Raw genomic sequence first — 24,570 nt, 5'->3', positions numbered from 1 at the left:
ACGGGTGCCCGTCTCACCCGGCTCTGGCTCGGACACCCTAAGCTGGACCACCCCTTGCGTGGACACCCTCACTGCACTTGGGCTGCCCACACTGGGGCATCCCCTCTCTGGATGCTCTTCTCACCTGTGCTGACCGTGTCACCCCAAACCAGAACCTCCTCCTCCGTGTGGACACTTACCTCACCCCACTGGGTCACTGACGCCCTCACACATGGATGCCCTCATCACCCTGATGAGGCTGTGCCGCCCCACAGCAGGCAGCCCTCCCTCAACTGCAGACGCCTACCTGGCTCTGCCCCACCTAATAGCTTCAGGATTGAACTGTCCAGGAAGGGAAAGGTGAAATTCTAATTTAACATCTTTAAGAAATGAAATGTTCTCAAAGAAAATGCTTTAAATCATTAATTTCCTAACCTTAAAATGTGTTGTACAGAAGTACAAAAGTATAGATAAGTAACTAAAAACATAAAGTCACTGGGAACATAACTACAGATAATCTTTGTTAACTGATATAATGTATTTTCTATGCACACGCAAACTACATCCTTTTTTTAATCATTTCAAAATGCTACTTACTTAGCGTCGATCATAAATATCTTTTTACCCTCTCAGTGGCTGCAGTGAATCCCATTCCATGGTCTTTTACTAGAACTCATTCAACTCCCCTCTTGCACTGCGCGCCCTCAAGCATTCTTCCCAATTGCTTACTCTCAAGCAAAGCTGTGAGTCGCTGGCTAAGGGCTTTGGATACAGGATGCCAAATTCCTCCAGAACGAGTTATTTGGGTTAAGAGGGTGAGGAAATGCAGGGAGCCCCATAAAATGTAGAGTGTGTGTCAGAAGCCTGCTGCTCGGGAGGGACCAGAAGCCCCCAAAGCACTGCAAAGAGAGCTGGACAGTGTCCCAAACCCAGGGGATCATGTGGGGCATGGTGGGGACAAGCTCTGGGTCTCCCAAGGGAAGGGAAGCTCCACTCACCTGCGCGCTGGCCTTCAGGGGTCCCGGGGGCTTCTCATCCCGCTCTTCCATGCTCTCCTCCAGGCACGGGCAGGGGCCTGAGATCCCGAGCTGCAAGGGGAGAAGCCCTGAGTACAGCATCTTCGTGCAGGTCCACTGTGGCTCCCCCCTCCCTGGATTAGTCTCTGCTTCCGGGATGCAGTACCCATGGCAACTGTGCTTCTAGAGGTTCCTGCCCAGATAGATTCCTGCCTGAACAGCTGTGCTTGCACCTAGAGTCCCTCAGTTCCTCTCCCAGGCCAAGGCTCTGCAGCTCTAGCCTGCAGCTCCTCCACTGTCGGGGCCTCTGGACCACCGACCTGGAAGCCCACCACATGCCCAAGTGCGGCCTTCCGTCCATCACCAAAACCTGCAGCACGAATCAGTCCCCCTCTATCCCACTGGACCTTGGGACCCCTACAAACACCCAGCACATCAAGGACTCCCTGGTGTGCACCCACTATCCCCAACCTGAATCTGCAGCCCCAAATCGGCACCTCCTCCTAAGGCAAACAGCAGGGCTCTGGGCTTGACGGCTCAACCTCCGTGCGTGACTAATTGCATGAAGTTCATGACGTAGCCCCGCCCCTCCCAGGATCCACTGACAAGCCTGACCCTCCAGCACCTGTCGGGTGGATTGCCTCTCACTTCCTGCTCAAACAGCCAAGTGTAAGCACAGAGCTCAGCTGCACCCAGGACCCGGTCCCTCAACCATTCTAGGGTGGGCGGGCTCCTACCAGAAGAGCGCCAGTCCAGATTCTCCCCTACCCCAAATCTTCCTGGGCCCCGAATTTGTAATTCTGACCTGGCTCCTCCACCAACTTGGGTGTCCTCAGGCCTGAGTCAGAAACAAAGCCGGCACGGGACCGGGGGCTGCCCGACAATCACCAGCACCTGCCAGCCCCTCCTAGGCCCAGAATGTGGACCTCAGTTGTCTTTGTACCAACTCGATGTTTCTGGGTCGGAGACTAGAACAGCAAATCCCCCACCTCCGCACGCCATCCCTGCCCCATCTCTCCCTCTTACCCACCCCTCAGCCCCACTGGATTCTCACTCAAACAGTATAGGGTGAGTTCACAATGCAGCTGTACCCTGAACCCGCACCCAAACTGCTTCCCCCACCAACCTCCCCAGGCCCCTACTTGAGTCGCACCTGCCCAGATTCCTCCCAAACATCTTCCTGGGCACCTGCAGCTCAGGGAGATCCTGTCTCTCCACCAACCTGGGCATCATCAGGCTGTGAGTGGGGTGCCAGGGGCACAAAGACCCCAGTGCCCTCTAATACCCACCTCCAGCTCCTCCTTTCTCACCCAAGTACCTGCTCATGTGCACAGAGGGCACCTGGCACAGCCCTACCCCTCTGCAGCCCAGAATCTGCAGCTACTCCCTTCACCCACCTGGATATCCTCAGGCAGTACCAGGGTCCTAGGACTGCCCATGCGCCCATTCTGCCCAAATACCAGTGCATGTGCAGAGCGCGGCCTTGGCCCTCCCAAGTTCAGAACCCAAAGCTCCAAACTGGGGCCCTCAGGCCTCTACTCCAGCAGCCACCGCACAGGGGCCACCCATCGAGGTTCCCTCCTCCTGCTGGCATGCCCACGCACGCAGTGCAGGCTCACACCCAGAATCTGCGTCCAGGACCTGGGCCCTCGGCCAGCCCGGGGCACCGTGCAAGTTCCCGCTCCTAAGACGAGAAGCTGCACTTCCCAATCTGTTCCTCAACCTCCCTGGGCTACCTCAAGTACCCACCAGCCCCTGTGAGGGTTCTCAGGTCCCCAGCCTCACTGCCTGCTTACCGCCATTGCTTCAGAACACCCAAACAGTAACTGGAGCAGAGAACTCCAGAATCAGGCCTAGGACATGGGCACTCACCAGCCTGGGGGTTCTCAAACTCACGACAGAGCAGCCCCCATGGGAACCGGGTCCTTTTGCTTCCTCCAACCCAAATGTCAACCCCTGGGTGCCGCCTAGCATACCACCCCTTCCAGGTCCAAATCTGCAGCCCAGACTCTGTTCCTCTACCACCTGGAGCATTCTCACGCCTGCAAGCTAGGCAGCCCGAGCAAAGGTCCTGGGGACACCCGCTTCATAATCATGCTGGCAGCATCCCACTTCCTTCCCAAACAGCTGTCAATCTGATGGCAGCGGCTGCAGCTTGTCATTCCTGGGCTCCGAATCTGTACCTGCCACCCAGTGTCTTCAGCAAACTTGAATGTCCTAGGACTCTGCACTATCCAACGTGGGTCCCAAGATCACTGGTCCAAGTTCCTGCTTTCCATTCAGACATCTCCAACATGTGTAGGAAGCCCTCTGCTTAGAACCTGCCTCTAGGCTCTGGTCTCTCCGTCAACCTAGGAGTCTGCAGTCCATCAGCCAGTCTCACGGCGAGGGGCGGGGGGGCAGGGGGGGGGGTCGCTGAAGTAGCGCTACCTCTCCTAAACAAGAAACTGCAACTCCCACTTAGTCTGTCCACTACCCAGGGCGCCCCCAGGTCTGCAAAAAGAGTGGTGTCTGCTCCAGGGTCCTAGAGTCCACTACCCAGAATCTCACCTCCCATCTCGTGTTTCCTGCTCAAACACCTGCTCAAGAGTATAGGAATAATGACAGAGCCCCTCTCCTCCAAGAACCAGAATCTGCAACTGGGCACATCATCACCCAGTCGTTCTCAGTTCCTCCAGCCTTGGATGAGGGAGAAGAGGGGTTCTCAGGATCTTCCCCCACACCCGTGCATATAGCCTGTCTTCCACCAACCTGGGCTTCCCCAGAGCATCCTAAGAGCAACACCCAACCAGGTACCCGCACACGTGCGCAGAGCACAGTCCCGTGATCTGCAGCTGCCCTAGTATCACCACCAACTTCTGTGACCCGAAGCTGAAGCACCGCCCACGCAGGTCCCAGATCGCCCACCCACACTCGCCATACCACCGGCCCGCCTAGACCCTGCGCATGCGCGCACGGGACACCGGCGTTGCCCCGCCCCTCACCAACCTGGGCGTCCACCGGGTCGAGGACCAGGCAGGGCCTGTCCCAGCCTCAGTGCCCAGCACGGCTCTACGGCAAGACGAGCTCGGTTAAGCAACTCTCTGCCCCGATGCTGCACACGACAGACTCGGGTTAAGCTACTTCTGTCCCCTCCCCTAGTCGGCATCCGCAGGGCCACTGGGCTTAACCTCCGAAGGGCCGAGGTGCGCGGTGACAAAAAACGTCCGCGCGCGGGACAATGGCTGCGCTTCTGGCCGAACCCGGAAGTACGTTTGGGCTCGGCGAGCCTGGACTACAATTCCCAGAAGGCTCGGCGGCGCGGGCGGGGTTCCAGCTCCTCAGGGAAGGTGGACACCCGGACGCGGCAACACAGGAAGAGAGAGTTAGGGTTGGGGTCCGGCTGGGCTCTGAGAGTGTGCGTGTCCGAGTTTTTGCGGGGCGCCGAGACGAGAAGCCAGATCGGAGGCCGAGGCCAAGACACCGATGCGTGGGGAGTGGCTGGCTTGGGAAAGGCCGGCCCTGGGCTCGGCTTGACGTCCAGGAGTGACAGTGAAAACGGGATCCGGAGGGAAACGGCGGGGACCCTCCTGGGCGCCTGCTGCCTTTGTCAAGCGCTTTGCGCCCACCATCTCCTTTGGTCCTTGTGGGCAAAGGTAGTTGCTACAAACCCGTTATACAGTCCAGGGAGCTCCTGTCAAGCCCTTCAAGAGTCTGAAATGTTTTTGTAGTCAATAATAGTAAAATAGTAAGAATCCTTTTTTTTTTTTTAAATTGAGGGTTTTTTTCCCCCTACCTGTAAGGACTTAAGGATCTGTTCCCCACCCCTCCTCTTTTCTCTTCATCTCCTGAGCGTTTTCCTGGCTCAGTTCCAGTCAGGCTGGCCTTTACACTTTCTCCAACAACTCCAGCAGGCTCCCACTTCAGGACCTTAGCCATGCTGCCTGGCAAGCTCTTCCTCTGAGGATTCCCCCACCGTCTAGTCGTTAGGCGAATGTCACCTCTTGAGGCATTTCCCCCACCAACCACTGTAAACTTGCAAACCCACTCTGCACTCCCCACGTACTCCCTCCTCCCCGCACCGTTACTTTTTCCCTAAAGGACTTTTCACTAACGTAGAATATATTTTAGGTGTTTTGTTGTTGTTGGTTTTGTTTTGTTTTTGGTCTGTTGTCTATCTGCCTTCACCACGAGACCGTGCGCTCCATAAGGGAAAGGATTTATATCTATTTTGATCACTGCTGTATCCCCAGCACCTAAGATATCTAGCACATAATAGCTGCTCAACAAATATTTTGTTTTGAATAAAGGTTCCTGGCCCCCCGTTAAACACTTTAACATCTTATCATCGCGTTAACCAGCACAATCACCCTGTGAGGAAATTGTGATGGTTCTTTCCACCCCATCAGGGAGGAGGCTAAAAACTGGAGCCCTGCTATATGAAAACAGGGTATTTTTAAGCTTTTTCATTTAACGCTGTCAAAGAACTCCTGTAGTTTTCCTCACGTGAATCTGACTTTTAACAACAAAAAATTATTGCTGTTTGAAATGTGATCTCTACCCCAAAGTTTCTTATAATTGGTTATTGTGGTTGATTTTTTAAAAACAATATTTATTTTGTATCTGGTTAACCTACTGAAATGGTACGAATTCTTACAGTATTCCATTTGATTCTCCTGGCTTCTTTAGTGAGACAGTCATCTACAGATAATACTTTCATCTCTTCCTAAACAGTATTTTAAACCAGATATTCCCTTTTACAGAAGATGAAACTGAAGCCCAATAATATTAAGTACATTACCTTTGATTGTATTGTAAGGGCAGAGCTGGTATTTGAGTTCAGGAAGTCTGACTCTGGAGTCCATGCTCTGAACTTTTACATTATTTTGCCCCTTGCCTACACATCAATATCTTTCCTCTACACAAGCAATGCTAAGTTTGCAAACAAGACAGAGAAAGGTTCACATTTATTCATAATAGAAGCAAAAAAAAAGTCTTACAAATAAATTTAGTAAGGTGTATAGAGACATTAGAAGAAACCTTCAGAACCCTACTGAGAGAGATAAAAGATGTACAGATGCCACATTACAATGGTTGTGTTGTAAAGGTGTCAAATTTTGCAGAATGATCTACAGATTCAATACAAATAGGACAAAATCATGATGGGGTGCTTTGAGTGTTAGCTCATCTTCCTTCTTTTCTGTTCACTTGTTTGTGTGTGTGTGTTTACTTCAAGATATTCAGACATTAAAGCATTAGTAATTTATAACTTAAAACTGACTTTGTATTTTGTTTGGTCTTTTTTTTTTTCTTTCAAAATGAACAAATGGTAATGTTTACTGCCAGGAGCACCCAAATCCCTGACCTAACCTGAATATTATAGGGACTTTGGAACAGCCACTACCGTGGAACAGGAACTCCTTCTACAAAGATGCCCAACTAACACAGATTTCTCTCTCAGTTGTTTGGCAATTGGCTGAGACCCAAGTTTCATACTGAGGTTCTACTGGCAAGGAGTTGGGTGAGGACTCAACATCTATTGAAGAGCAAGGAGGTTGTAAGTTCATTTGCTTTAAAGATAAAGATAAGGGAGAGGGAGACTGTGACCTGTCCTTAGGATATTCGGGAGGAAAGCTGGGAAGAAGTCTTCGGCAGGAAAAAAAAAAAAAGGACAGTCCTTTTCCTTTGCTCAATCCTCTACCTCAAACTATAAATGTTGGAGGGACCAGTGCTTACTGGTCGTCAGCCCCTACTCTTCTCTGTGTTATCTAGTCTCTTTGGGATCTGTAGGGGCAAGGGTTAACTCAGCAGGCCTGAGTTGCTCAAACCCTGCACATTCCCCCCAAAAGGCCTATTTCAAAGGACTAGTTCTTGGTCAGCTTCCGGGAACTGAGCTTTTATAACGTTCTATCAGGTAGAAGTGTATTTGCGTGCCTGTACCGGTTTGTCCAGATAGTTATACAATGTCATCTATAGTGAACACACCTGCTTTCCTTCTGGGGGTCGGGAGCTTCAGTGACTGACCCCCTGTAAAAACCGTGGACATTTACATTCAGGGTGAGCCTTCCTGGTTGGCAACACTTCACACGTGTTGTCACATATCGCGGGAATCCCCACGTGACTCCACAGAGAAAGGACCCTTGGAAGCTTATGCATGGTTTCCTCCAGACTCCACTTCATCTACACCTTTTCCCTTTGCTGATTTTACTCTCTGTCCTTTTGCTGTAATAAGCCATAACAACGAGTATGACAACTTCTAGGTCCTCTGAATCCTTTAGCAAATCATTGAGCCTGAGGGTGGTCCCGGGGACCCCCGACACAAGATCTCATCTAGCCCCATAACTTCAAATCCCAGTGACAAGCCCTGCTCTATCTAGACTTTTATGAACGTTTACCTGCTTGACTCTCCAACCGATCCTTGACATGTCAAGTCAAATTCTTGATTTCCCCTCTCTATCCCAAATTTGCTCCTCCCCCATTGTTCCTTCAGAAAGTGGTCTGCCAGCCATCCAGTTGCTCTGGCCAGAAACCTGGGGGTCATCCTTGACTCCTCTTTACCTCTAGCAAATCTCATTCTCACATCTCCATCCTTGAGTCCCTCAGGATTCTAAGCATCTCACGTCTACGCCTCCCCAGGTGCCTCATTCCCATGCTTCACCCTATGTTTTTTCTTGTCATCTCTTAATAGCTCCTTGTTCCTTATCCTCTACCACGATTTGAAAAGACACTGCTCGTCTGACCCGTGCATACATCCCATGCTCTACTCCGGCTGACTCAGACTCACACTTCTCCCTTGGTTGCTGTGTCCATCAGTAGTCTTTGCCCATGGTTGGGATGCAGCGAATACTATGGCATCCCCTGCTTCTGGGTATCAGAACTTGGCCCTCTAATTCTAGGCTGCTTTTGCCTTGTTTCCATTGCTTTTAAAGAAACATGAGTCAAAAGCTTAAGATTTGGTGGGATCTAGGGTCCAGAGCCCGAAAAACACATTGAAATAGAATGTCACCAGGTTTACAAAGAGAATGGCTGGAATATAATATGTACGCAATAAATGTCGTTGAATGTGTGATTAAGCATGGCTTCTCTAGGATTTCTGGGGAAAAGATCTCTGCTTCTGTTAGATGAAGGGGTTGACTTGGCAGTACATGTTGTGTTCTGGATTCACAAGCACCTATTACACAAAGAGAAAAGGTAAGTTCCATTTCTAGGTGGGCTTTCCTGGGCTACTTGCTGTAGGAACCCAAACTTTCTGGCATTCTCCTCCCTCATCCTTGAAAATTCTGAAGGTCTTCCTCCTTTCTCATTGTATGTCAGTCGTGCTGCCACCTCTCCATTCCTGGAATGGCGCATGCTCCCCCACTGTGGAGGACAGACTCTAAGGTGACCCCCATTATACTCACCTTCTGGTATTCATGCCCTTACGTAATCTTCCCCTTGAACGCAAGACCTGTGACTTGCATCTACCCATTGGAATACGGCAAAGGTGACAGGATGTACATGCTTACATGTATGTGATTCTGTTCTATAAGAGCATGACATGTGTCATGGCTTTGAAGAAGCAAGATGCAATGTTGTGAGCTGCCTACAGAGAGGGCTACTTGGCAAAGCACAGCCTCCAGCTGACAGCCAGTAAGAAACTGAGGCCCTCTTTATGACAGCCTGCAAGGAACTGAATGCTTCCAATAACCATATGAGCTTGGACGTGGATCCTTCCCCAGTCAAGCCTCAGATGAGACCTGAGACTTGGCCAACACCTTTATTTCAGCCTTGCAGAAGACCCATCTAAGCAGTGCCTAGACTCCTGACCCCGGAAGCTGTGATATAATAAATGTGTGTTATTTTAAGCCACTAAGTCTGTGGTAATCTGTTATACAGCAACAGATAACAAAGACATTCACTTCAGGTCCTTTTCACCTGATGCCCCTCGACTCAGAATGTTCTACTCCAGACGCTTTGCATTGTTTGCCCCTTCTCATCCCTTCAGAATCTAGCAGACACTGAGGGGGCTGACCTGACACTCTTCCCCATATCTCCTCCCTTGCCTGCTTCTATTGAAGAGACTGGGAAGGATACATCTCATTTTCTCAGCCTTCCTTGCAAGAAGAAATACCATGTGACAGCATTCTGACCCAAGGAGATACAAGAGGAAGTGCACTGGGTGAGATTTCCAGGAAGAGCTTTTGTTCTACCGATAAAAGGAAACAAATGCGACTCCTTTCCCCAGACCCTGATGAAGAGAGGGACCTAGAAGGCTATGTTTGTACCAGTTCACAGCTAATCGGAGAGCTGACAACTGTCAGCACAATCCGTCCAACGGCTGGAGTAAGTGTGCTTCTCCTCTGAAAAATGTGAACCTAGAAAACTTTAAGCAGTAGTAGAGGATGTTGTCATATATAATCTGAAGTTATAGAGGAGCAGTGACCAGGAAGCTTGCATAGGAATTAAATCTGGACCAAAGACAATGGAACAAATTCATTGATCAGCAAAAATGAGCAACCATAAGAGAGAGAAACTTCCTGATTCCAGTCCCCATGAGGCCCACAAGCAATTTCTGACATTGAGTTATCTGAGATTCCCCACTGTTCTCTCAATTAATCCACACTTTAATTAATCCGAACTACTTTCAAGGGGTTTGTCTTTCTTATTTAAAAAAACCCTAAGATATATAGACATTCACATCTTTTGAGAATGGTTCATCTGACAGGTAATGGAGCAGAATGGAATGTGATACAACAGAGTGAGATGGATTAAAGAGGAATGAACAAGAAATAGAAGGGTGGGGGTGGACTGGGAGTTTGGGATTAGCAGATGCAAACTATTATATATATGTATAACAGAATCACTTTGCTGTACACCAGAAACTAACACAACATTGTAAATCAACTATACTTCATAAGATAATTTTTTCTAAAAAGTAGAAATAGAAGGGAAGAGAGTGCAATGAAAGGAAATAGAAAACAATGAAACAGAATTGAATGGAAAGGGAAGGGATGAGGAAGGGGAAATGAAGAGATGAGAAAGAAGGAAATGAAAAGAAAATGAAGTGAACGGAAAAGAAATATACAGAATGAGAAGAAATGGAACGTGGTGGGATGAAACAAAAGCCAATCAAATGGAACTGCAAAATGGAAATAAGTAGGGTACTGACTAGAAAGGACTGGAATAGTAGGAAATAGAATGAATGGAGTGGATTAAATATGTGGCTGGAAAGAACAGGAATGAAATGGGACGGGAAGGAAAAGAATGGAAATGAAATAGAGTGATGGTATGGAAATGGAAAGTGATAGGAATAAAATAGACAGTAATGGAATGTGGAAGAAATGAATGGGGTGGGATTAAAAGGAAAAAATAGAAATGAATAAAACGTAATAGGGAGGAGTGGGAAAGAATGGAAAGGAATGAAAGAAGAAAGAGATGAACAGAACACAATGAGACAAAGCAGAGTGGAGTGGGATGGAATGCAAAGGAATGGCATTGAGTGGGGTGGGTGGGAAATGATGACAAGGAATGGAATGGGAAGAAATAAGAGGAATAAAAGAAATGAAAAGGAAATAAGAGGAATTTTATGGAAAGACATGGAGTGGGGAGGAGTGGAGTGGAATGGAATGGAAAAATAAAACTAACTGGAATGGAGAGGAAATAGCTGGAATTGAGAAGGAAATGAAGTTAAATGGATAGAAAGGAAATGGATGGAGTGAAAATAAATATAATGGAAATGTGGGATGGAGTAAAATGGAGTGGATTGGAAGGGAATGGAAGGAAATGAACCAGAAAGTGATAGGATGGAAATGGGTGGAATGGGATTGAAAAGATTTTTGAAAGGAAATCTCTTGATAGTTTATCCTACAGATTCTTTACAAGAAGGAAAAAGCAGATTAGTGGCAGCTCTCCAACTGTCCAAAGACTCAGTGTGGCATAAAAGTACCTCATATTTTGACTCTGTTTTCTTTTGGTAGAGTTGGGACCAAGGGATGCAACGCAAGCTTGGGCGATGGCTTCCTGGAGCCACGAGAATAGTCCCCATGGATTGTGGAAGGTGATTCCTTCTTGAAGTGAACAAAGAGATCAGTTAGGGACCCCAGGTACCGTTTGCCTTAGAATCACAGCAACTGGAAAGTTCCAACTTTCACCCTTCAGAGATCCAGAGACAAAGAGATTTGACCCGGTTCTTACAAAGGATCAGAAGCAGAAATAGGTTTAGGACCCAGGACCCTACCCCTGGCCCAGAACTCTTCCTTCTCACATGGCTACCTCTGCAATCTCTACTCCAAAACTTCCTTTGCACCCCATCACTTGTTAGGTCAGTGCCACTTCATTTGCAATCCAATTCCAAGCACTGGAAGTGGAAGCAGCACATATAGGAGCCAGAGTCCTAGAATCTGACCCAGCTCCCTGTGAGGCTTTGAGCCACTTTTGCCTCATTCCTGGCCCTGCAATGTTCAGTGAAGGATCTAGACAAGATGACTTCTCAGACTTGTCAAACATAACATTCTTAGACTGTATTCCCTTGCGGCTTCTTTAATAAAACCAAGCTGGGCCAACCTACCTCATAGAACTGCTCTGGAGGGTCTAGTGGCAGCATCTGGGGGAAAAGAAAGTAGTGATGAGGTCGTGGGGCTTGGGATAAAGGCCGCCCCTGGAAGTTCTTGGAAATAGCTTAGGCCTCAGAGGCAGTTACATCCCTTCTGATTCCCAGAGCGGGTCCAGGTTAGGCATTGTCATGTTGAAGAGAAAGAAGACAAGGAGAAGAGATGAAAAAGACAAGGAGAAGAGACGAAAAAGCCATAGAAGGTCTTGAGATCCCCAGAGAAAGCAGAGGAAGAGATGCAGAGAACCCAAGCTGCCACTGGGCATCCTCAAGGGCATATGCCTGAACCCCACCCAACCCCAAGATGTAGGACTGTAACAGCCCTACTGGGCTGGGAAAGGGCCCGACGGTCGGGGGAACAGAAAGGGTCCCTCTGGGGCATTACCCACCTTTTCGACTTGGATCTGGCCTTGAGTGTCGGGTACATTGGCATACATAGGCATGCACCAGTCTAGAGAAAGTGAATGCCAGCCCAGGGCTGGAGTTAGGAAGAGATAGGAGGGAAGGGGCAATTTGCCCAGGTCACTTCTATCCCCAGGAAGGATGTGGCAGAAACCTTCCTTCCTTTCTCCCCAGGACTCCCCCTCACATCTCCAGTGATCTTAACCCAGGAATGTCCTGGAAATCAAGTTCTGGGTTAGATAAGCCTGTTTGATGACACAGATGAGGACAGAAGTCTAAGACTTAGCCCCAGTTGTACCAGGGTCCTCTTTAGCCTGGGTTTATCGTATATCCTCCCTGGTCTTGGTTTTCTTCTCTGTAAAACTGAGCTGAATTGGAGAGTCTCCAGGGGACGTCCACTTCATGAGCCCAGCATATCAGAATCGTAGGCCAGACATGACAAAGATGTTTCATTTTGCCTTTGGTCAATTCCCATCCATTAGTAGAGGGTGACAGAGGCACTGTGCTGACATGGACTTTGAGACTGGTTTGGAGTATAGCAGGGAGGAGTGTTGTGATTGATTCTCTCAGTTTATAGCACTCAATTCACAAAGTTTTCTGAGAGTGGGGAAGAAAAGGATGGCAGCACGTTGCCGTATTTGTGTTATGGCTGTTGGAACCAATCTCATCCATTTTCCAGATGGGGACCCAGAGACTCTAAGAGTACAGGGCTTGCCCATGATGGCAGAGTGACTTGGGGGTAAGCTGGGGGCAGAGGCCTGGGCTCTCTGCACCAGCCTCTTCTCCAGACCTCACTGCTGCCCTGGGCATCAGCTATGGAGTCATTTACTGCGACCGGGCTCTGCAAGGTGACCCTCTTCAGAGGTGGGTGTCGTGACCTCATAGATGGGTTCCTCTGTTGTCCTCCTTGAGGGCCTGAAAACCCAAGACCCTCGTTCTTCTGTGCCTCTAGTCCTTGCCCATCTGCACAGGCTCTGCCTATATCCCACGTACATTTGGGGCAATGTGCCAAACCCTCTCAATTCCCCACGTGCCACAGATTCCGCTCAGCACCAAGGTCAGCAACACTTCTGCCAGTCAGGTCCCACACCCCCATCCCATTCCCAGGTTTACCCTCTGGCATTTCTGATGTAGAGGAAACAGCCCAGCCCTGTGGCCAGAGCAATGACAGCCAGGATCCCGATGCTAATGCCAGCGATGGCCCCTTCAGAGAGGGATGACCCGGGACCTGGGCAAGGAGAGAGAATCAGGACCTGGGCGTGACACACCCTCATCCCTGTCCCCAGCCCCATTCTCAAGTTTGTGGCTTTATCTCCACTTGATACTTTGATGAGCACTTGTTTTCCAGCCATCGGGAAGCTGAAGTTTGTGGTAGTAATAGAATCATTTCTGGAGTCAAACAGCCTAAGTTCACATCTCAGCTGTGTGACCTTGGCCATGTCATGCTACTTAACCACTCCATGTGTCCATTGGCTCTTCTGTAAAGAGAGATAATATGAAGCCTATTCTATATGGTTGCTGAAAGGATTAAATGTATATGTATTCATGTTCAGTATACGCAATGTTTAGTATGTTCAATGTAGGTGAAGTATTTAGACCTACAGTGATCAGTCAATGTTGGTGTGACGATGTTACTAACTAGGATGATGGATTAATATGGCCTTCAGGGCTTCCCTGGTGGCGCAGTGCTTGAGAGTCCGCCTGCTTATGCAGGGGACATGGGTTCGTGCCCCGGTCTGGGAAGATCCCTCATGCCGCGGAGCGGCTGGGCCTGTGAGCCATGGCCGCTGAGCCTGCGCGTCTGGAGCCTGTGCTCTGCAACGGGAGAGGCCACAACAGTGAGAGACCCACGTACCGCAAAAAAAAAAAAAAAAAAAAAAATGTTGAGGAATGAATGTTCACACAAAGATGGGCAATAAAATGTGAACTATTAATTATATCCAGGACTGGGAAAAGAGACCCTTCCAGACACTGTTAGAGAAACTAAACTGATAAAATCTTTGGGATGTCAGTATTTATTAAAATGTATAATATGTGTACCCTTTTCATCCAGAAATTCCACTTCTGAGAGTCTATTCTACAGAAAGAGTCACACATGTGGACAAAGGTATAGGTATCAGATGGTTCACTGAGGCTTTGTTCTTAATTGCAAAGGATTAGAAACAAGCTGAATGTTGACTGATAACAGAGTGATTAAATAAATGCTAGTAAATTTCTACTATGAGATATTAGAAAGTCATTACAAATAATGAGGTAAGTCTACTGATATGGAAAGATGCCCCCAAACATACTATTAATTGGAAAGAAAACTACAAATAACAACAAAAAAAACAACCACGGGATTATGTAAGCATTTTTTGAGAGCTCTAGAAAGATCGACACCAAACTAATAAGAGATATGGTGTATATCTGTTGGAATTTTTAGCTGTCTGGTACCCCTTCCTGTGTTTGGAAAAATGCCGACCATGTGGGTCTTGGGAATAGGCTGAACGTATCCTTCCCAACTGAAGCCTCAAAGTTCAGATGTTTGTTTTCCCAGCCTCCCTTGAGTTAGGAAACAGACACATGACCAGGAGTCAGGCAACCTGACCTGCCCTCCTGGGACTTTGAATTGAGAGCTAGTGACGTAAAGAAGCAGGACAAGGGGGTCCCTGGTGGTCTAGTGGTTAGGATTTTGCACTTTCACTGCCATGGCCCAGGTTCACTCCCTGGTTGGGGAACGGAGATCCCACAAGCCACGAGGTGCAGCCAAAAGAAAAAAAATATTTAGAAGCAGGAGAATTAATTCTTCACGTGGGGAGCAGAGGCACAGGCAGCAGACCGGTTCCAGCCCTGGGACATAAGCTGTGGATGCCCGTGCTGAGGGTTCCCCGGGGCTGTGCTCTTGAATGCCGACCCCCTTTATTACTGCAGCAGGCAGAGTTCTCAGTTGCAGACGACAGGGTCCACTCTAGTGAGTCCAAGCGGGGCTGGATTTATTCTGCGTTTTGAGCAGCTTCTTGACAACTGGAAAGGTTGGAGGAACTGACTCCAAGGTGGGCTTCCAGTTGAAGATCACAGGGGGCCCCAGAACCGGGTTGGCTTTGTCACAAAATAATAGTGGGGTCCAGTTTGGGGGAGATGAGCCTGGTGGAGGGATGGTTTTGATCACCCCAAAAGTGAGTATGAAAGGCAGGAGGGTGCCCAGACCCCCATCTTGTGGGCTCAGGGTAGGAACAAGGGAGGGAACCATTGGGAGACATATGACTACACTCGACTGAGACAAGAGGGCTCAGAAGCCACGTCGAGGGTCTACATTTTTTTTTTTTTTTTTTTTTTTGCAGTACGCGGGCCTCTCACTGTTGTGGCCTCTCCCGCTGCGGAGCACAGGCTCCGGACGCGCAGGCTCAGCGGCCATGGCTCACAGGCCCAGCCGCTCCGCGGCATGTGGGATCTTCCTGGACCAGGGCACGAACCCGTGTCCCCTGCATCAGCAGGCGGACTCCCAACCACTGCACCACCAGGGAAGCCCCGAGGGTCCACATTTAATAAGCACAGTCCTGGAGCTTACTCTTTTCCCCTTACTCTACACCATTTTTTTTTTACATTGTGCATGGTTTCTCCAACTTTTTAATGCTACATAGTGTTCCACTGTAAGACTATATCATAACTTATATAGTCAGGCCCCTGTGTAGGGACATTTGAGTGGTTCCCAAGCTCATACCTGTGCAAGAGTATCTGTGGAATAAATGCCCAGAAACTGAGTCAACTGGTGAATGTATTGTAGTTACAGTTAAAACTTAGAGGGCAAGGTGACCCCAGCAAACTGGAGGACTCGGGGATGGCCAGGCAGGTGTGTCCTAAACACCTCAGACTTTGTTATGCGCTGGTCTTGCCTGTCGACAAACAATGCTGTGGCCGGACTGGCCCTTGTGCTTTTTATTATGATTGCAAGATACCCTTCATCAATATCCTTCAGGAAACTTTGGGGGAAAAGTTTTATCACAGGTCCTGGAAATTACACAGCACACGTGGGGTCACACAGTGAGGTCATGGGTAGAGAAAGAGAGAGAGAGAGAGGGAACCAGCACAGGCCTGGGGTTCTGCTTTCATTGGGGTCAAGGGTGGAGGCCTAAGGTTTCATGGGTTCACTTTTTTTTTTTTAATTTTATTTTTTAATTTTTTAATTTTTTTTTAACATCTTTATTGGGGATGGGTTCACTCTTTATTGGTGAATTTAGAGCACAAGAGTGGGAACTTAAAGCATGGGAAGAGAAAAAACAAGTGGACCGAATGGTCAGTTATGGAAACCAACCAAGATCTCTAAAACAAAGGAGCCTGGGGCAGGAGGTGGGGTGGGAGTGGTGGGGTGTGGAAGTAGTCTGGGCGCTTTATCTATTGGGTTGGCCAAAACAATCTGGCCAACCCAATAGTTACGTGGCTGGTAGCGTTTTTGGTCCAGATAGCCAACTTTGAAGTGGATGCCTCAGCAATCGAAGCTTAAATCAGGCGCTTGCATGACAAAAAAGAGAGAACCCAACTGCCAGGCTTTAAGCTACAGACTCTCGCCCCTGCCTGTCTCCAGCACGCACAGCCTTGGCAGTCACCTCGCTCCACAACTTTGCATCCACCGGAACTAACTCTGACCTTCATCCCGATTTCTGCTAGTCACCACAAGGGGTTCCAGAAGCCTAGATCGCCCTTCATCTTCTACACTTTAATCCCCTTATGACTCAGCAAGTTCTACTTTCCATCCCCGACTTTCCCACCTCTCACCACAACTCCTGAAACCTTTCCACTGAGCTCCCAGAAAGTCAGGTTCTGTACCAACCAGATCACAGAAGGCAACCTCTTCTGCCTTCTCTTTGCTGCAAGGGAAACCTGCTCTCCCCCAGGGAACATCTCTTCCCCGTAGCCTTCTCTAGGGGTGGTTATTTTCTTCTCTCCCACAGCCCTCTGCCAACGAGATTAGAGGCAGGTGGGTGGCCCTTTTTCTCTTCACTGCTGCTTCCAGACCACAGAAGTCCTCATGGAAGGTTCTCTGACCTGGCATCTCAGCTCACTTATTCATCTTTAGCTGCCTGCATTCTATGATGCCTACGTATTGAGCTTTTCATTTCAGCTGTTATACTTTTCACAACGAATGCCTCTGGTTGCGTCGTCTTTATAATGTGCTCCTCTGGCTTCTCACTTCCAATCCTCTTTCATCTACCAGAGGAGATCAAGTTTATTTTCACTTCCTGTTCTGTCTGCTCCAGTTATTCTGCTGTCTGGAATAGTGGTTCATCTCCTCTTTATTATATGCCGTTAGCTCTCTTAAGTGTTGGTTTTCCTGAAATACACGTGGAATTGAGGTTCGTCTGTCTGAACTGACATCAGAATCGTGTGTGATCAGCACCTGGCCAGATCCACTTAGGAGGGAAGGAATAAAGGAAGCGAGAGAGGAGAGGAATGGACTGGGAGTTCGGGGTTATCAGATGCAAACTGTTGTATAGAGAATGGATAAACAACAAGGTCCTACTGTACAGCACAGGGAACTCTATTCAATACCCTGTGACAAACCATAATGGAAAAGAACATGAAAAAGAATATATATGTGTGTGTGTGTGTATAACTGAATCACTTTGCTCTACAGCAGAAATCAATAATACAACATTGTAAATCGACTACACTTCAATAAAATAAATTTTCAAAAAAGGAAGTGAGAGGTGTCAACAGCCTGGCTTCCGGAAGCAAAGGGCTCTGAACATATTGATTTAGGAAGCAAATTGGAAATGTTTCCAAGTACGGGCTCTGGGTTCGAATTCTGACTCACTGCTTTCCAGCTGAGTGATCTTGGGCAAGTTACTAGACCTCGCTGAGCCTCCATTTCCTCATCTGATAAATAGAGGTTACTATATACTTTTTCTTTTTTTCTTTTTTTTGGCTGCGTCAGGTCTTTCTCTAGCTGCGGCGAGCAGTGGGCTGCTCTTCATTGCAGTGCGCGGGTTTCTCATTGCGGTGGCTTCTCTTTGTTGTGGAGCACGGGCTCTAGGCGTGCGGGCTTCAGTAGTTGCGGCCCGCAGGCTCTAGAGCGCAGGCTCAGTAGTTGGGGCACACGGGCTTAGTTGCTCCACGGCATGTGGGATCTTCCCGGACCAGGGCTCGAACCAGTGTCCCCTGCATTGGCAGGCGGATTCTTAACCGCTGCACCACCGGGGAAGTCCCGATATACGTTTATCATGAGGTTGTTAAGATATTAAAATGGCTGCTCATTCTTTGTCACTCCTCCCACGAAGAGGTGGGGACCACAACCCCTCCCCTGGAATCTGGGCCAACTTGGGACTCTTTCAACCAATAGTGTAAGACAGAAGTGATGCTGCATGACTCTCCTGGTGAGGTCATAAAAGGCCACGGAGCTTCCATCTAGTTCTCTCGGTATATTGGCTTCCTGTGGCCGCTGTAACAAACTCCACGAGCACAGCGGCTTAAGGAAACATCGATGTATTATTTCACCGTTCAGGAAGTCAGACATTTACAATGGCTTGGCGGTGCTGCCTTCCTCTGCGTGCTAGGGCGGAATCCATTTCCTTCCCTTTCCCCTATTGCAGAGGCCATCTGCACTCCTTGGATTAGCTCACGGCTCCCTCCCCACATCACTCCGACCTCTGCTTCCACCATCATGCCTCCTTCTCCGACTCAGCTCCTCTGCTTCCCTCTTATGAGGACTCTTGTGGTTACACTGGGTCCATCTACATAAGCCAGGATGATCCCTCCATCTCAAGATCGTTAGCCTAATTACAACTGCAAAGTCCCTTTTGCCATGTGAAGTAACATATTCACAGGTTCAAGAGACTAAGACGTGGACATCTTTAGGGGACCATTACTCAGCTGACCACAGTTGGATAGATGTCGCCTCCCTGTGCCTCAGTTTCCTCATCCTTAAAATGGGGGTAACAACAGTGCCCACCTCTGAGGTTGTGGTGGAGATTAAATGAAATCATAAGTGATTGGAACCAGACCTGGCACCAAAAAGGGCTCAAAAGTATTAGCTATTGTCTTAGTTTAGAATCTCCCAGAACATGACCCTGAAACTTCCTAGTTAGTCTGGGAAGTGCAGTGAACAGTGGTGGGAGGTGATACAGGGAAGGGAAATTAAATAATGAAGGGTGGCCACTAAGCCAGCTGCCACTTCAGGTAACCAGAGATCAAGCCACCAGGGAGAGTCTGGGAAGTGGGACAGAGTGCACACCTGAGGGGCGAGGGCACTGTTTTTGCTCCAGTTTCCCTCAGTTGTCACCTGAGGGCTGCTCCCCCAGGGTGTTAATTTCCTGGCACTCCCAGTCTGGCCCATGGTGGCAGAGTGGCCTTCTGTGGTTCCAGAAAATAGCTCACAGGTACCAAGATGCACACTGGAAGTCCACTAGAGTGCCACGAGACATATGAGGGATACGGGCAAGGCTCTGAGAACATCTGCTGCAACTGGTGTTGTTTTTTTTAATGTTGTATTTTTAATAATATACCACATTTTGAGATAGTTTTTATGATAAGTATGTAAAGGAAAAACTTGAAATTATATTCAAACTATACCTTGTTAAATACGCTATGATCTTCAAAATTTCCTATATCAAAGTTTGTAGTTCGCATTTTTATTCAAAGGATGGCAGCATATTTAAAATTATGTAAAAATATGATTCCATGAGTCTCAGAGTAAAACATTACAGCATATACAGGTGTATAAGATTGTGGGTGATTAGATCACATTTCACTCTAAGAATTAGCTGAATCGTTAGAGAAGGCTTCCCATCAAAGATACATATAAATCAACTTTAAATCCTCTTTAAAAATAGTATTTTAAAAGAATTTTAAAAGAATACCTCACATTTGCAATGTCATTTTCCTTATGAGCTAAGCCTTCCCTTGCTTTTTAAATTCATAACATTAGCCCGTGTTATTATTATTTTTTTTTTAGCCTGTGTTATTTGAGTGTTCAATTTACACTATTGAAAGCTGTATGGAGATATATTAGATATATCTTGCATCTTAAATTTTACATTTAATTAAGTGATAAACACATGTTAAACCCCCATCGTTTTTAATATTATACCCAGCTAAACTGGATAAGAATTCATGCAAGCTGTGTGAATGATCCTGAAACCGAGTCCCCCGAAAACCGAGTCCCTCTGTCCAGTTTATAATTAACCTGTCTATCCACAACTTTATTCCTTTTCTTGTCCTGAAACTGTTCCCCATCAAGACTGAGGAGTATCAAAGAAAGGGGGGTTTTCACCAAGCAGGACCCCATGGGGCCTTCCTGGGACAGACACCCCCCCACAAATCCTCCGCCTGCCTCTTGTTTATAGAAAAGCTTTAGCCTCCTAGGCCTTCCCCAACTTTCAAGTCAGAGAAGTGAGAAAAATGCAGAAACAAAGGAAAACAGTCAAACAAGACAAAACAACAACGGTCTAGCCATTAAACAAAGTCAAGGACCGTTAGTTCCTCCTCAAGGACTATAGATAATATCCTGAGCCATATCCTTGAAGAAGCTAACTGTATGCGGACCACAAGCACAGAGATTCCAGACTAGTTGGAACCAGAAGGTTGATGACGCTGACTCCCAATTACCTCACCACCAACCGGGCAGAAGAATGTCCACAAGCTGGTCACGCACCCCACAACACTCTCCCTCACCCTGTCTTTACAACCTTTCCCTGAAAGCCACTGGAGAGTTTGGGTCTTTTGAGCATTAGCTGCCCATACTCCTTGCTTGGTGCCCTGCAATAAACACTGTACTCTCCTTCACCACAACCCAGTGCCAGGAGATTGGCTTTACGGCGAGCTGGTGAGCAGACCCAAGTTTAGTTCAGCGACAATCCTGGGGCTGTGGAAGAGAAGTGCTAAAGGCACAGCCCTCTAGCTCTTAGTGCCTGCCGAGGCTGCCTGAGCCTCCTGCTTGAGGTTTTGTGTCGTGGGTCACCCCCACCTCATCCCCTTGGCATGAGACATGAACTAGGTATCAGTGGGCAGTGGACAAAGGAGGCCACACAAGAGGGAGGCAAACCACTCCCAAGAGGCTCAGCAGGAAACTGCCCCACTAGATGGACAGCATATTCAATGCAGCAAACCACCCCCAAGAAGGGCACTCAAAGCAAGTCAGGGTTTGGGGCCCCTGAGGAGGCCCAGGCACTGCCAACACACTGCTGGCCTCAAAGGGCAGGAAATCCCAACGTGAAATCATTCAAGTGTGAAGAGGTTTTTTTATCAAGAGGTCAAAGGCTGCCTCCAAATCAAAGACAGGATGGGGCCAGGTCTCATGCACCTGAGCATCCAGGGCCCCCCACACCCTCAGAGCAGCTTCTCTCCATTTCCGTGAACTCAGACGGACCAGGTTCAAATCCCACTTCATGCCCCACAAGCTGTGTGATCTCCAGTTGCGTGACCCCTCTGACCCTCAGTATCCTCATCTTGTTCTCACACACAAGAGGGAAAATATTAACTTTCCTTCCTGTGGGAATACTGCCTGGCCAACAGCGTGGCTGTGGGTCTGTTATCATATATGTGTATATATTATGTGTGACTATAATATATAATTATATATGTTACGTATAATGTGCATTATTATTCTTAATATTAATTATCCTCTTGGGGACTTCCCCAGTGGCACAGTGGTTGAGAGTCCGCCTGCCAATGCAGGGGACATGGGTTTGAGCCTTGGTCCGGGAAGATCCCACATGCTGCGGAGCAACTAAGCCCGTGAGCCACAACTACTGAACCTGCACTCTAGAGCCCACAAGCCACAACTACTGAGCCTGCGAGCCACAACTACTGAAGCCTGTGCGCCTACAGCCCATGCTCTGCAACAAGAGAAGCCACCGCAACGAGAAGCCCATGCACCACAACGATGAGTAGCCCCCGCTTGCCGCAACTAGAGAAAGCCTACGCGCAGCAACAAAGACCCAACGCAGCCAACAAAAAATAAAGAATTAAAAAAAAAAATCCTCTCACTGACAAGCTCTCTCCACCAAGGGAAGAAAATGGCTGCAGCAGACCCCGACTTTTTCTCTGAAAGTCAGCCACCAGGGGGAGCATGACTCCCTGGTTTTAAGTCCCAGACACCACTTCTCCCTGAAGCCTGCTGGTGCCAGTCTTGGACATTCTGAGGCCTCTTCTCTAGACAGTTCGTGGAAATGGAATCAGATGTCATGTGGTCTTTCGTGTCCAACCTCTTTTGCTCAGCATCACGCATCTGAGACGCATCCAAGTTGTGTGGATCAAGAGCTCATTCCATTTTATGTAAATTGGTGCAGCCACTATGGAAAACAGTACGGAAGTTCCTCAAAACACTAAAATTACAGTTGCCATATGATCCAGCAATCCCACTCCTGGGCATATAACCAGACAAAACTATAATTCAAAAAGATACATGCACCCCTATGTTCATGGCAGCACTATTCACAATAGCCAAGATGTGGAAGCAAACTAAATGTCCATCAGCAGATGAATGGATAAAGAAGATGTGGTACATATATATAATGGAATACTACTCAGCCATAAAAAAAAATGAAATAATGCCATTTGCAGCAACAGGGCTGGATCTAGGGATTATCATACTAAGTGAAGTAAGCCAGACAAAGATAAATGTCATATGATATCACTTATATGTGGAATGTAAAATATGGCACAAATGAACTTATTTATGAAACAGAAACAGACTCACAGACATAGAGAACAGACTTGTGGTTGCCAAGGGTGGGGGGGGTGCGGGAGGGAAGAATTCGGAGTTTGGGGTTAGTGGATGCAAACTATTATATACAGAATGGATAAACAACAAGGTCCTACTGTATAGCACAGGGAACTATATTCAATATCCTATAATAAACCATAATGGAAAAGAATATGAAAAAGAATATATATATATATATATATATAACTGAATCACTTTGCTCTATAGCAGAAATTAACACAACAATGTAAATCAACTATACTTCAATAAAATAATTTTTTTTAAAAAAAGAGCTCATCCTGTTTTATTGCCAAGTGGTCTTCCACTGTATGGATGGTCCGCAATTTGTTTCCCTGTTCTTCTGGTGATGGACATTTGGATTATTTCCAGTTGGGGCTGTTGTGAATAATGCATGAACATACAGGTAGTGCTCTGGACACATATGCCCAAGTCTTCGTGTGGAGGCTCTACCTCAGCTCTGAACTGCATTTATGCTATTTGGGGAATGGCCCCCTCAGTGATTGAACTTGGTGGGGCCACTGGAGCCTAGACATTTCTGCCCAGTGCAGGACCTCTCCAAGGGGCCGTCATGGCTCCAGAGCTCCTCCCTGGGTGGCTGGTACTGTCAGGTCAGCACATGGTCCGTGTCCCCCTCTCCTCTCCTGTCGCAGGTGTGCCTTTCCAGCAAACCTCTTGTACCACTAACTTGGTCTCGGTGACTGCTTGCCAGGGAACCCAGCCTGAGACACACTTGAAAAGTGCTCGGAAGGGTACCTGGCACACTGCTCATCATTGTGATTATCGTGCAGAGGAAGTCACACGCATTCCGGTGCTGGATGCCGGGGTTCAGCTCCAACCCACAAAAGCCACCGCTGAGGGGAGAACAGCAGTGCCAGTGTCTGCCCCACCTGGGCCCACCCATGGAGAGCTTTCTAGGAGCCTCCATGGCTCAGCCCAAAAGAGGGAGAGGGTGAGGAAGGAGGGGGTCAGAATCCCAAGCAGAGAAAATAGAGGAGAATTTCCCACCCTCTTTGTTCTGCCCTCAGCTTCCCAGCCTGAAGCCGCCTTCACTGGAGGAAGCAAGAATCTCTGTAACATTCTGAGTTTTCATGATGAAATGGTGCTGCATATTTTTATTACTGAACCGAGACAGCTCTTGGGACAAAAAGTGGCTTCAGGATCTCTTATAACTGAAGAGGATCTGAAACATATGCATCCTGTCTGATGCAGTTGTTTCCAAATGGCATGGGAGAATTGGCCCACATAGCGATCTACGTGGACGGGGAAGGAAAAACACAGATATGAGGTCGGCTTGTGCCCCTGGAATCCTGATACCTCCACTTGGGAGACGTGGTGGTTCCACCATGGTGATTCCCTGCCCCTCCCTGAAGACTCTAGGACAAAAACCATTAGGTGGGGCATCCAGTAGGCAGGGGTTGAGGGGGAGCTCTCTGCACCAGAGCAGGGAGTCAGAGCCTGTCCAGGGTGAAGCGGACGTCTACACATGGGGGCAGGGAGCAGGCATGGGAGAAGGTGACACATAACACTAAGAGGGTCCATCAAGTAAGCAAATGAATTCATGATAACAGGAGCTGGGTATCTCAGTGTCAGAGTGGGGAGGCCCAAAAACAGGAAGCGAGAAAGCTAGCATGGCACTGTGGCAGTGGGTTGGAATTGAAGGCATCAGTGTGTACCTGAGGTTTTCCCCAGGTAGTCAGAGATACAGGCAGACATAAATGTGTGTGTGCACTAAATGGTACCGAGCACGCAGATTTTGGCTTCTAAGTACCATTAACCACTAACAGGAAGCAGGGCTCTTTGAAGATAGGGCTCATTCTGAGGACAGGGCAGCAAAAGTTCAAGGTGAGCCAGGCACATCTTGTTGTGCCAGAAAGTAAAGACATGCACAAGGAAGGATGGGGCCA

The 24,570-nt window shown here is 48.0% G+C and overlaps 1 protein-coding gene across 6 annotated transcripts in view; it reads right to left on the bottom strand.

Annotated features, from left to right (window-relative positions):
* Window positions 1-4,225, bottom strand: part of ZNF180 (zinc finger protein 180) — a 31,159-nt gene extending 26,934 nt beyond the window's left edge. For 2 of the 6 annotated variants that reach the window (XM_067717979.1, XM_067717984.1), the window contains exons 1-2: window positions 3,984-4,225; window positions 978-1,067 (exon numbers count right to left, since the gene is read on the bottom strand). In XM_067717979.1, coding sequence (XP_067574080.1) covers window positions 978-1,028 — 51 coding nt within the window. In that variant the 5' untranslated portion in view covers window positions 1,029-1,067; window positions 3,984-4,225. Of the gene's footprint in view, window positions 1-977; window positions 1,068-1,492; window positions 1,986-3,178; window positions 3,708-3,746; window positions 3,949-3,983 lie in introns of those variants that run through there. The other 4 variants (XM_067717982.1, XM_067717985.1, XM_067717980.1 and 1 more) reach the window with 3 other exon arrangements.
* Between the last annotated feature and the right edge of the window lie 20,345 nt (window positions 4,226-24,570).

This window comes from Pseudorca crassidens, chromosome 20 (assembly GCF_039906515.1).
Source record: "Pseudorca crassidens isolate mPseCra1 chromosome 20, mPseCra1.hap1, whole genome shotgun sequence".
In the NCBI taxonomy this organism is placed as follows: domain Eukaryota; kingdom Metazoa; phylum Chordata; class Mammalia; order Artiodactyla; family Delphinidae; genus Pseudorca; species Pseudorca crassidens.
The sequence above is the reverse complement of the archived record's forward strand: the minus strand, read 5'-3'. Positions and strand labels throughout refer to the sequence as shown.